The sequence below is a fragment of the Chrysochloris asiatica genome, unplaced genomic scaffold, assembly GCF_000296735.1.
Source record: "Chrysochloris asiatica unplaced genomic scaffold, ChrAsi1.0 scaffold00007, whole genome shotgun sequence".
In the NCBI taxonomy this organism is placed as follows: domain Eukaryota; kingdom Metazoa; phylum Chordata; class Mammalia; order Afrosoricida; family Chrysochloridae; genus Chrysochloris; species Chrysochloris asiatica.
Window position 1 is genome coordinate 29,753,634 of NW_006408525.1, and position 12,765 is coordinate 29,766,398.

The 12,765-nt window shown below is 53.0% G+C and overlaps 2 protein-coding genes across 2 annotated transcripts in view; one reads left to right on the plus strand and one right to left on the minus strand.

Moving 5' to 3' along the window:
• Window positions 1-1,215: 1,215 nt before the first annotated feature.
• G6PC3 (glucose 6 phosphatase, catalytic, 3) lies at window positions 1,216-6,375 on the plus strand. The gene is made up of 6 exons (XM_006832723.1): window positions 1,216-1,433; window positions 4,572-4,678; window positions 5,070-5,160; window positions 5,350-5,468; window positions 5,661-5,802; window positions 6,012-6,375. The coding sequence occupies exons 1-6, from the start codon at window positions 1,216-1,218 to the stop codon at window positions 6,373-6,375; spliced, it is 1,041 nt and encodes a 346-aa protein (XP_006832787.1).
• Window positions 6,376-8,741: 2,366 nt separating this feature from the next.
• Window positions 8,742-12,765, minus strand: part of HDAC5 (histone deacetylase 5) — a 29,305-nt gene continuing 25,281 nt past the window's right edge. Inside the window, exons 16-25 of the mRNA XM_006832725.1 lie at window positions 12,606-12,655; window positions 12,395-12,502; window positions 11,925-11,980; window positions 11,695-11,782; window positions 10,746-10,865; window positions 10,422-10,519; window positions 10,138-10,256; window positions 9,351-9,484; window positions 9,006-9,090; window positions 8,742-8,911 (exon numbers count right to left, since the gene is read on the minus strand). Coding sequence (XP_006832788.1) covers window positions 8,742-8,911; window positions 9,006-9,090; window positions 9,351-9,484; window positions 10,138-10,256; window positions 10,422-10,519; window positions 10,746-10,865; window positions 11,695-11,782; window positions 11,925-11,980; window positions 12,395-12,502; window positions 12,606-12,655 — 1,028 coding nt within the window. The remainder of the gene's footprint in view (window positions 8,912-9,005; window positions 9,091-9,350; window positions 9,485-10,137; window positions 10,257-10,421; window positions 10,520-10,745; window positions 10,866-11,694; window positions 11,783-11,924; window positions 11,981-12,394; window positions 12,503-12,605; window positions 12,656-12,765) is intronic.

A 12,765-nucleotide genomic window follows, 5' to 3' on the forward strand; every position in this document is an offset into this window, starting at 1 on the left:
GTTATGGTGTTGAAGGAGAGTATTGAAGATGCCATGGGCTTCCAAAAGAACCAATAGATCCATGTTGGAAGAAATGCAGCCAGAATGCTCCTTGGAGGCCAAGATAGCCAAACTTTGTCTCTCATACTTCCGACATATTGTCAGGAGGGACCAGTCACTGGAGAAGGATATCATGTTTGGTAAGGTGGAGGGTCGGAAGTCCTGTACAGGGTCGCTATGGGTTGGAACCAACTGGAAGGCACTTAACAACAACAACAAGGTGGAGGGTCCGAGAAAAAGAGGAAGACCCCCAACGAGATGGATTGGCCAAGTGGCAGCATCGATGGACTCAAGCGTGGCAACAGTAGTGAGGCTGGCCCAGGATCGGGCAGTGTTTCATTCTGCTGTGCATAAGGTCGCTATGAGTTGGTACCGACTCCATAGTGCCTAACAACAACAACAATTTTCCATGTTCTGCTGTGTGTCCTGGCCTCTTTCTAAACTTATACTATCACTATCTCCTGGTCTATCTGCCCAGTGGGGTTTTGGATAGCAGGAGGCAAGTTTAGAAGTGGGACGAAGTGGAACTTTGTTGAGAGGGTGTAAGAATTAGCGAGTTATTAGGAAAGGTGCTTCCAAATCAATAACAGATCAATTAGGGCGGGAGTCTTAAACTGGGAAGGGAAGGCGTGGATGGGTTAGCAGTATATGCTTGCAAGTAAATTTATGGTCCCGCTTCAGAGCCGGCCAGAGGAGATATCCATAGTCCTCTTTCAACCAGAGATCTCAATGTTTTTTGGAGTGTAGTCATGCTGGAGAAGAGTAGTCAGGTCTGGAAGGAATCCTGGCTGATTGAGATTACACATCAATCAACCTTCGCAGCAGCAGTGCAGAGCCCTGCGGGTTCGTGTGTTCCCTGACCCGGAACAGCAGCCAGCGTTGCCTTTGCGCCGGCTGCCCACGTGTCGGCAACAGCGGCCACGTGGGGCCCTGCGGAAACGCTTCTAAAAGGTTTGTCCCTTGCGCTGCCCAGTAAGGCAAAGGCTCAAGGAAGAGCGCCGGAGGAAACTGCCTCGGCGAGAGATCAGGCTCGCGCGAGTCCGGACAGCCCAGGGCGGGGCCTGGGAGGCCGGTTGGGGTGGGCGGGGCCTGGGACTCGGAAGGGTGGGCTTGGAGGGCAACCGATAGACTTACGTTTCCTTGTCGCGGGGTCTTTGCGGCTCCTGCTTTTGAGCCATGGAGTCGGCGCTGGGTGCGGGCATAGCAGTGGCCGAGGCGCTGCAGAACCAGATGCCGGGGCTGGAGAACGTGTGGCTCTGGGTCACCTTTCTGGGCGATCCCAAGTGTCTCTTCATGTTCTACTTTCCCGCCGCCTACTACACCTCTCGCCGCGTTGGCATCGCGGTGCTCTGGATCAGCCTCATCACTGAATGGCTCAACTTGGTCTTCAAGTGGTGAGAGAGTGAAGCCCTCCAGGCGGCCTGCTCCCCCTTCCCTGCGGGCCCTGACTTCTGTGCTAGCCCTGACCTCTCTCAGCAGTGTCTCAAAGACCCGGTCTTCCCCGAGAGTGAAGCCATGGCCCTGCACCTTGCACCCCCCTACCCTGTGGACTCTTCCCCTTTGAGCAAGAATCTTGGTGCAGCATTCACCTAACCGGCTCCTTAGACCTGAGTTCCTGGTCAGAGAGAAATACCACTTCAGGGGTGTGTTAAAAATGAAAATACCCCATCCCTACCTCAGACCAACTGATTTAGAAACTCTCCAGAGGAGGGGATGTTGTGGTGGTGGTGGTTGGTGATTATGTGCTGTGGAGTCGGTTCCGACTCATAGCGACCCTGTACAGGGTTTCCGAGGCTGTAAATCTTTACAGGAGCAGAAAACCTCATCTCTCTCTCCCGCGGAACATAGTTTCGAACTGCTGACCTTGCGGTTCACAACCACTAGGCGACCTCTGCTCAAATTGATTCTGACTCATAGTGACTTATGCATAAAAGAACGATACACTGCCCTGCGTTTGGATTCATTGTTGGCTGCTTTTTCTGTGTCAGTCCCATCTCTTTGGAAGTCTTCCTCTTTTGCGCTGACCCTCCACTTTCTCATTCAGGATGTATTTCACCAGGGATTGGTCTCTCTGATAATATGTCCAAAGTATGAAAGATGAAGTCTTGCCATCCTGGCTTCTAAGGAGCATTCTGACTGTACTTCTTCCAACACACATTTGTTTGTTCTTCTGGCAATCCATGGTACTTTTTCATTTTCCTTTCTATCACCATAATTCAAATGTATTGGTTATTCATTGTCCAACTTTCACATGCATATAAGGCAATTGAACCATAGCTTAGGGGCAGGCACACAGTCCTCAAACGTATCTTTGCTCTTGAACACTTTTTTTGTGGCTATACTTTTTTAATACTATACTTCATTTGAATGCTATTTCCTTACGTGTTGATTGTGGGTAGATCCAAAAACATGAAGTCTTTGACAACTTCAATTTTTTCTCCATTTATCATGATATTATTTATTGGACCAAAATTGTGAGGGGTTTTGTTTTCTTTACATAGAGGTGCAATCTACACTGAAGGCGGTGATTTTTTTATCTTAATCATAAAGTATTTTAAGATTGTGTCATCTGCATATCTCTGGCTGCTAATGAGTCTTCCTCCAATCCTGATGCCACATTCTTCTTCATTTCTGTTTGTGTTGTTGTTAAGTGCCATTAAAGGCGAGTCAGTTCCAACTCGTAGTAACTTTGTAGAGTTTCCAAGGAGTGGTTGGTGAGTTTGAACCGCCGACTTTGTGATTCAAACCAACCTTGTGGTCTAGTGCTTTAAGACATAGGGCCACACCAGGAGCATCCTTTTCATATATATTGTTATTATTGCTAAGTGCCGTAGAACATCGTGTCAGATCTGACCCATAACGACCCTGTATAGGGTTTACGAGGAGCTACTAGTAAGCTTGAATTGCAGACCATGCAGCTGAAACCAACTTTGCAATCCAGCACATGGTAGGGATCTGTATTTTAACAAAACAACATCTATTGATGGTGGCATTTTGGACTCTTGGTGTGGTACTGTAGGATCAGCACTGGACTGCAAACCACAGCGTCAGCATTCAACCCCACCAGCTGCTCCTCAGAAACCCTATACACGGTCACTATGAGTCAGAACCGATTGATGGCCTTTAAGTCGCAGCAAGTCCTGTTCTCAACTCACTTTTGCATTACTGTATTCCTTTGTTTAACCTGATTTTCAACAGCACACTTTGTGCTAGGCATCCAAGAGCTACTAAGAGCAGAAAATGCTAGAGCCCTGCAAATCAAAATGTAGGCAGCTCTGGAGAGCTTGCTAAAAACTGAAGAATCTCAGGCCCCAGCCCAGGACCTACTGAATCAGAATCTGAGTTGTAGGAAAGTTCCCAGATGATTCGTGTTTGCAGTCAAATTTGAGAAGCACTGCCTTCTAGGGTGCACGGTCTCATTTTCCTTTTCCTTTTTGTTCACTAGTAGGCTCTTTGCACTGAAACTAAGAAGTCAGAAATCGCAGGCAAGTGGGTTGCCCTTGGGACTTAACTCTGTGTGCCACCTGTTCCATCTTGGGCACACAAGGAAAAATGCCTCCCACTGGGCATGCAGCCACCTTCCACCTCCCCTCAGCCTTGCCCCATCAAGCGGGGGAAGGGAAGTTCATAGGCGACACTTGAGTGGGCTGGAATGACTTGGCCTTCCTTTCCACTCTTCTCTGCTAGTGCTTCATCCCAACTAGCAACAGAAAAACCGTTGTCAAATCACTTCCTTCTTGTTTCATTGCCCCTTGTTTTTGTCTCTCTCTTTCTTTGGAGTTTGTACAAGCCTCCCACTCTTGTCCTGTTTCCCCAAGGGTCGGGTCCTCCTCATCCCTCAGTGGGTGCCCAGTACCCATACATGACAAAGTAGGGACTAATACTGAGCACCTGGAATATGAAACTATGTGCTGTTTTTGCTGGGGAGTCACGTCCCTGCCCCACTTCCCTCCTTAGCGTGCAGCTTCCTGCTCGCCTCTCTTCTGCTCCCCCACCTTTTCTTCTTCTGTCTACAGCATCCTTTGGTGTGTGTCTGTCCGGTACCTAGCCAAGTAGCCCCTCCCTGCCAAGTCAGGGCACTTGGAACGTTTTATGCTTCTTACTCTTTCTCAGCCTCTTTGTCTGTCCCTCACTCCCATTTTCAAGAATGAGACACTTGCCTAAGTAGTTCAGGTGTGGGTAGTTCAAGATGGAATTTGGGAAATGGAGAGAGGGACTATAGCATAAGAAAAAAAAAAGAGAGAGAGAAGTAGGAAGATCAGTGAAATTCTGGAAGGAGGCAGGGGAAAGCCAGGCCCTGGGCTTTCTGGAGATGACAAGAGCAGACACACACACACTCCACAATCTGTTACCTCCTATTACTTTTAGAAAATAGTGTGTTTGCTCCAATTCCAAGCTAGGAGGCCATCGTAGGGTAATGGCAGGGAATCAGAGTCCCCATTGTGATTTACCCCCAGCCCTCTGGAGGACTCTCGGGTGGTCCCCACCCCCTGTGTAGAGCTCACTGGTGTCCTGCACCTGTTCTCTTCCAGGCTTCTCTTTGGAGACAGACCCTTCTGGTGGGTCCATGAATCTGGATACTACAGCCAGGCCCCAGCCCAGGTTCACCAGTTCCCCTCTTCCTGTGAAACTGGTCCGGGTGAGCAGCCTCAACCCTGCACCCTTTCCCACTGTGATTAGGATTTGTATGAACGTTTCAGGGTACCTGTAGTCGGGGTGGTCCAACCAGATGCCCTGCCTCGAAGCTCTGGGTCCTGATTACAAAGGAACCCCAGGAAGATTGATTATGCAAGGAAGCACCTATGCCAGTGTGCCAGCTATGCCCACCTTGGAAATAAACCAGAAGACTGAGAGGCCTCATGGTGGGAGGAGGGGTGAAAAAGTCCTACGGGTAGAGGGAACTATGGACCAGTAAGTACTAGGTGGAAGCATTCTGCTTGGCTCAGAGGAGGCAGATGTGTTGAGATGTCAGAGGGGCACCTGGGTTCCCCTCCCATCCTCTGACCACAAGCTTCTGAATTCCCCATCAGGAAGCCCTTCTGGACACTGTATGATCACAGGAGCAGCCCTGTGGCCCATAATGACAACCATCTCTTCCCAATTGGCCACTCGGACCCGCAGGTATACTCTAGCATTGCTCAGTGATGGCACTCAGTCGGGTCTCAAAGAACAGCAGCGGGGCAGCCTGGGAATTGGGGTTCTGGGGCCCTAGGCTTTTTTAGTCATACCATGTATTGCCTTGGTGCTGGGTGTGGAGGGAAGCCAGGCTGCGTGTGGACATCCCCCAAGCTGTTTGCCTCTTCTTTTCAGCCACTGGGTACGAATGATGCCGGGCCTGGCTTATTGTACCTTTCTCCTGGCCGTCGGTCTGTCCCGGGTCTTCATCTTAGCTCATTTCCCTCACCAGGTGTTGGCTGGCTTAATAGCTGGTAAGCAACTGGATTGGCAGGAGGTGGGCTAAGAGGGTGCCTCTGTCAGTGGAAGGACCAGTCTAGAATCTTCCCCAGATTCTATAGAACCAACCCCAAGGCCTTCCTGTGTCTCAGTGTGTTCTCCTATTAAGCCATAGCTTACTGGTCATGACCCCAACTTCTTATGTTACCACCACTGCACTTCCCCAGGTGCTGTTCTGGGCTGGCTGATGACCCCCCGGGTGCCCATGGAGCGGGAACTAAGTTTTTATGGTTTGACTGCATTAGTCCTCATGCTGGGCGCCAGCCTCATCTACTGGACTCTCTTTACACTGGGCCTGGACCTTTCTTGGTAAGTCCCACTTTGAAGATTGGGAAAACTGGGGCTGATGCTACCTACTTAGATTTATGTAGCCTAGTAACTGTTAACAAAGGACACATTGTCTATTCACAAAGGTAGACCCTCCTGAGGTCACAGAATGTGGGACTGGGCCCCAAAGGGTAGATGACAAAGAGCCAGGGCCCTCTAGGTCCCAGGAGGATGTTTCTTACTCCCCACAGGTCCATCAACCTAGCTTCCAAGTGGTGTGAGCGACCTGAGTGGGTGCATGTGGACAGCCGACCCTTTGCCTCCTTGAGCCGTGATTCAGGTGCCACCCTGGGTCTGGGCATCGCCCTACATTCTCCCTGCTATGCTCAGGTACGGCGGGCACACCTGGGAAATGGCCAGAAGATCGCCTGCTTTGTGCTGGCCATGATGCTGCTAGGCCCCTTGGACTGGCTGGGCTATCCTCCTCAAGTCAGCCTCTTCTACATTTTCAATTTCCTGAAATTCACTCTCTGGCCCTGCCTGGTCCTGGCCCTTGTGCCCTGGGTGGTACACATGTTTAGTGCCCAAGAAGCTCCACCCATCCACTCCTCCTGACTTCCAGTGCCTCCTCCCATCACCTTCACTCCCAAACCAATACTCCTCCACCTCCACACTCCACCAGACAGACCCATTCCCTTTCATGTGCCCAGGCCCCAGTAGATCCTACACATACTGAATTTCTCTAGCTTCTCCCACCACCTGATATTAGTGCCACAAGATTCTGTTTTCTCCTGGAGAGGTTGGTCTTCCTCCTAGCTTCCTTCCCAAACCCCTAGAGAGCAGGGAAAATGGCAAGACAAGCGATTCCTGCAACACTGAGAGGGGCACCTCAAGGAGACCCCAATAAAGCCCTTGAATACTTCCGGATTCCTTTCTTGCCTCTCTAGTGAGCTTGCCTGCATGAACACAGGTAGACTCTGGCCAGGCTGCATGCTCTGCTCCCCATCCAACCCCAGTTCAACTGAGAGAGACAATGGGACAGGAGAGGACTTTGGGCTCAGTTGAGACCATCTAGGCTCAGACCTCTCCCCGTTCTTCTCAGCCGAGGCCCACAGTTCCTATGAGATGTTCTGCTACTTTCAGTAAAACCATGTCTTTTCTTACCTATGGCATAGAAACCCCACCCCTACCCCATCCCACCTGCTTCCTAAATTCTAGTCCATTCTTGCTGGAGAACAGCACAGACTTTTTTGGGGGGGTTTTGACCAGGAAGAATAAGAACGTCTACTCCAATTGAGAGCCCAGAGAACAGAGACACTGGCCCCAAAAGGCACTGCCAGAAACAAGTTTACTTACACAAGAACACACAGTGTAACAGGTTACAAATACTAAAGTGACATCCAGAGCCAGGGAACCAAAGCAAGGAGGGGGAGTTTACATGAGAACCAGACTGTTCATGGGGAAAGGGAAGTGAGGGGCCTGGAGCCTGGGACTCCGCACCAGCCGCAGGATCTAGAACGCGCCACACACAAGACAAGCGCACAATGAGCCAATGATAATGGGACACCTGCCGCTCCCCTGGCTCCCTCAACCTTACTTAGGTCCCTGCTAGAATAATAAATATGGAAACAGACTGGTGGAGCCTGGGGTTGGGAGGGGAGAGAGGATGTGTGGTGCTGGGAAGGAGGATGAGAGTCTCCTGGGAAGAGCCACTTCCCATCTTTGGTTTCTTAACAGCTGGTCAGCATTCCCTGGAAGCCTTGTGGGCCTCCAGCCCCTGGTAAGACAGGGGTTAGTGGGGCTCCCAGAAAGAAGAGGCAGTGCCCAAAGTCCCCTCCTGCTCTTAGCTTCCTTGGGCCAGGCCAGCAAAGGAAGCCCAGCAGGAGAGAAGTCCCAGCTGATGGCAGAACTCCTGGGTTCGGGCCTTCTGGCGCTGTCCCTGCTCCTCCTAGAGCGTCCCCTCTCACCATCCCTAGGCTGCAAAGCAAAAGAGGGAGGTGGACTGCAACCCTTCTGCTCACAGCATGCCTGTTGGGGGGCTGGGTGGGAGCTGGTCCTGACCGGCAGGGGCTCTCCCCATACTGGGGCTCCCCTATAGGGATGACCTTCTCCCCACTCCAGGCTGTGTCAGCAGAGGGACAGGGAGGCCAATAGTCAGGTGGGCAGCAGGTCTGATTCTGGGATTCCTCCTGGCGCTCCCCACATACTCACTCCTGTTACAGCCCTGGGAAGGGGAAAAGCCCAGCTTGGTGAGAGAGTCAGAGAACCTACTCACAGACCTCAGGCCCACGTCTGTGGGCACAAGGGCTCCTCTGAGCGCTGAGGCCAAGAGAAGAGGAGAGAGGCCTGTGTAGCAAGGAGGAAGACAACAGGAGAAAGGCTAGGGCTCCCCTCCCCTCCAGCCTATACCTCAATACTGTAGGAAACCCTGTACCCTCCCATGAGGCCAGAGAGGGAGGAGGGTGGATTAAGGTATTTCCCCTCAAATCAACAGATGCCAAGGCACCAAACTTACTGCTCCCTCCTCCCTCAGGGAGCCGCAGAACAGGAGGGTGCTATCCTAGCCTCCATGTCACCCTGAGCTGGCCCAGGCTCCACAAGGGGAAAAGGACAGAATGCAGGAAAGTAGGTAGAGGAGATACAGAGGGGAGAGGCTGGGCAGGGTATTTAGCCCTCCCTGAAAAGAGCAAACTTCCAGCAAGGAGAAGGGGGCCTGAGGCAGCTTAGAGGAGCAGGGGGCGAGGCTCAGAGACCCACACGGTACACGTGGTTGAATGTGTGACTTTTTGTTTTTAATAGAAAAAATAAACAAAATCACAATGATGAAGCCCAGAGGGATGGGGGCCAGGGCATCACAGGACAGGTTCCTGCTCCATGGGCTCCTCTGTCGGTCTGTGGGGACAAGCACAGGGGGTGGACTGAGTGGGGGGGTGCCAGCAGGGAGAGGGAGGCCTCCAGGGTGGTGGGCCGGGGAAGGGGCCTCACCTGGGGCTGTGCTCCAAGGCAGCAGCAGCCTGGGCCTGCTCAGCCCCCACCGACAGCAAGGCCATGGCGCTCACAGTCTCGGCCTCCTCAGTCTCACCGGCCTGGGCCTCCCGCAGGGAACGCCCTAGTCCCGCGGCAAACCTCTGTACACAGCTCCAGTGTTTGCCTGCAAGAGTGGTGGGCAGGCGGTCAGGGTGGGCAGACCACCCCCATCCAGGCATCTCTAACCCAGGGGCTCCCATCAGTGCCTCCCCACATACTCTGGATCTCGATGACTTTCTCTAGTGTGGTCACTGCGTTGACACTGGGCTTTTGCTGTAAGACTGCCTCATCCAAGGGCTGCAGCTGGGGGGAAAGAAGAGAATTGTAGGAAGTGGATGGGGACACTTGTCCCTATAAGTGACTCCAGCCACTCCTCATGGCAGAGGCAGAGTACAGCCTTTCTGGGTTGCCCCCACTCAACAGAGCCCTTGCCACTTAGCTGTCCTTAAGACCCAGGAAAACCTTACCAGATGCCCTCCCTGCTGCTTGACCCAGGGACAAGGACATCCTTGGCTGGCCCCTCAGTCCCCAAGGCCCACTGACCCACCTCCCCACCCCCGCACCTCCACGCTGAGCAGAGCCGAGACACAGGCCTCTGAGGCATCACAGATGGCGGTCAAGTCATGGCCTCCTTCCAGGGCCAGCACCACCCGACCCCCTGCCAACGTCATCAGCTGCCTGGTCAAGTGGCCAAAACCTTTGGGGGTGGGTAGAGGAAAAAGAGGATGTAATGGTTAAAAGATACTTCAGTGATGGGCATGTGAGTTCTGTTTATGACAGCATCACCCCAAGAGGAAAAAAACCAGAGGTGGGACAAATAGCACGAAAGATGGTGGATTTAAACCCATATATATCCATAATAAAATTCAATGTAATGGACTATTTGTTCCACTGATGATAAAAAGTAGGAGCGTGGCTTAAAAATTCCTGTTATGTGCTTGCTGACTTGTGAGGAACCACTAGCACATTAGGCATCAACCAGCTCCATCCCTAGGGCTCCAACAGGAGAAACAGTCCCACTCCCCCCCACCCTTGCCTGCTAGTCCCTCCCAAAACCAAGGTTGGCCAGAGAGCATGGGAGGAACTGCTGGGATTAATCCCAATCCTAGACCTGCCTCAAGGAGTTCTGAGGTGGCGCTGTGGGATAAACCACTGGACCACATGGCCAGCAGTTCATACTCACCAGCTGCTCCTTGGAAACCCTAGACGGGGTCACTATGAGTCAGCACTGACTTGATGGCACTTTGCCACCGATATACAACAAACAGCTCTCCTCCCCCTAACCTCAGCAGCCCCCTGTGTCCCTGTCCTCACTAGTCCACACCCTCTCTCATTCCCCAGCAGGCTCACATCTGGCTGTGACAGAGTAGCCACCCAGTGGAGATAGATGTCCCTCGACAGCATCAAACCCGGCAGAGACCAGGACCACATCAGGAGAGAACTCGTGGGCAATGGGCATCACCACTGTCCTGCAAAGGGATAGCTTGAGCTGACCTGATGGCTGGGCCAGGCCTTGCCCTCCCCCAGCTCTCCTCCCAGACAGCCCCCCTCCACCCACACCAAACTGAGTGCCTCTGCCCTCCCACAGTGAGACAGGGGCTCCCCACCCCTCCCGCACCCTTCTCCGCCCCCACCTGAAGGCTGTCAGGTACTCCACGTCTCCGATGGGGGGATCCACACCTCCCGTCCATGCCACGTTCACATTGTACCCCATGCCCGGCCCTCCGCCAACCTGGCACCAGGGTGGGGAGGGGATTATTCTCTCCCTGCCAGGAGATCCCAGACATCACCCGCCACACTACTGCCTCCCGTCCTCACTGACCTCAGAGGGGCCGTCAGACTAACAGTCCTCCCACTAAGAGCCCAGACTCCCTGGGTACCAGCATCACCACCATCCGCGCTCCGCTCCTACTCTGCTGCCTCCCAAAGGGCCCCATGTTTGGGCCTAGGAGCTGTACCTCTTCCGGTGCCCCGCTGCCTGGAAAGAAGTTCCCGTTGTCGTAGCGATGCAGGGAGATGTAGAGCACAGAGGGATCGTTATAGAAGGCTTGCTGAGTACCATTACCATGGTGGATGTCCTGGAGATATGGCATCAGGAAAAGGGCCAGACTTAGATCCACCACTCCCACCCTCTGGTGAGCTTGGAGATGCAGTCTACTGCTAGCTACAATGTGAGTCACCCACATCGCTCAACCAGGGTCTATGAGTATGTGACATGACACCCTGAGGAGACATGCAGAGCCCTGGGAATCCATTCTACTTAAAAGATTTGGGAAAAACACCAAGGCAAATTAGTAAGAAATTAATTTTACATAAACATTGATTTTGAAGAATCCAATGTGTGCATAAAATTTTAGGGCAAAAGGTGGACTTTAGAGCAGTGTCACCCCTACTGAGCGTGGCTCCTGGCCCTTCCCCGGCTCAGGGTTTGAGAAGCCAGAGCACAAGTATTAGGACCAAAGACCTGGTATGAAATCCAGTCCCAACTCTCCGAGCTATGTGACCGTGGGTAGGTCACCCAAATAGCTCATTCTCTTAGAAACGGACATCATGAAATAGACAACATGATTCCTATGACAAGAGGTGACCAAGACCATCAGTGTGGTTCTACAGCCTGGCACACACCCATCATGCCCAACAGTGTTCGCTACCATTCAGGGCATGAAATCCCCTCACAGCTGCCTGAGGCTGAGTGTGGGGGCAAAGATGGAGCAGGGACTCCCCATGAGGAGGAGGGAGCTCTGCGGGAATGCAAGGATGGGCTGACTGATGCTCTGGCAGCAGGCATGTGAGGTGAGTCAACACACCGGCGGATGAGTGGGCTCCCTGGAGGCGATGTTATGGAGGGGGCTTCCCTGGTCCCAGCTCTACCTGGCCCTGCCCAGCCCCCAGCAGCCCTTTGCCTACCCAGTCCACAATGAGGACCTTGCCGATGTTCAACTTTTGCTGCAGGAGTTTCGCTGTGATGGCTACGGAGTTGAAGAAGCAGAATCCCCTGAGGGGGGTGGGGAGGAAAAGAGGGTGGGGAGGTCAGCTTCAGTGTGACTTTGACTCTCTGGGCATCTGCCTGGCTGAGTGGGTGTGGGGCTGAGGGCACACACTCTAATGCAGGGATGGTGGTGGAAGAGGGCACTTACATGGCTGTAGATTCCTCAGCATGGTGTCCTGGGGGCCGGATGATAGCAAACCCATTCTGAAGAGGTGGCAGGCAGGGACAGACAGGAGCGCCAGATGGTCAGAGGGATAGACACAGAGGAAGAAAAGTCCAAGCCAGGCAAGGAAGAGAATATAGATCAGAAAAGCATATTCAACACAACACTTCAAACATCAACCCGGCCTGCTGGGCAGGCCGGCACCACCTCTCCATCTCTGTTCCTGAAACATCCATGAGAGAGACCTCCACGTGCTGGGGCCTCTTGGTCAGCCCCCTCCCTTACTCCTTACTCCCTTAACTAGCCCTGCAAAACCTACTCCCCACTCCAGCCCCTAAGAGTTGAGGTAGCAAGGGACAGAACTTGACTGAGGGGAAGGCCAACACTGCCCCATCCTCCACTCCTGAGGATGCAGGTGCAAGCCTGGGATGCCTCCACCCCCAGGACACACCCACCTTGAGCTCTCCAGCAGCTACTTTGAAGGCTAGCTCCACCAGGCAGCCCACCGCCATTCGTACTGCACTGGAGGAGTGCATTTCATTCCACACGGTGTCACTGTCTACCTGCGGGGGGCGGGGGCAAGATTGGGTGGAGGCGGATACTCGGACAGCTGACCAGCAGCCAGGGAGAGGCCCACCCACTCCCACTGGTGTGCACTCTACTTACCCCAATGCCCCCACATGGCAGCATGGCGTACATTTTCTGGCTGATGGGGCCTGCAGGGAAGACAGCATTATTCTGGAAGTTGCCTTGACTTGGGGTCTGAAGAGGGCAGTGAGTTCAGCCACCAAAAAAAGAAGGCCTGGTCCAAGCTCAGGCCAGGCCT

Excerpts from the sequence above, each read along its gene's own strand:
- G6PC3 (XM_006832723.1), top strand. The coding sequence starts at position 1,216 with ATGGAGTCGGCGCTGGGTGCGGGCATAGCAGTGGCCGAGGCGCTGCAG. Across the intron at positions 5,161-5,349 it reads TTGGCCACTCGGACCCGCAG|CCACTGGGTACGAATGATGC; the intron begins GTATACTCTAGC and ends TCTTCTTTTCAG. Across the intron at positions 5,803-6,011 it reads CTGGGCCTGGACCTTTCTTG|GTCCATCAACCTAGCTTCCA; the intron begins GTAAGTCCCACT and ends TACTCCCCACAG.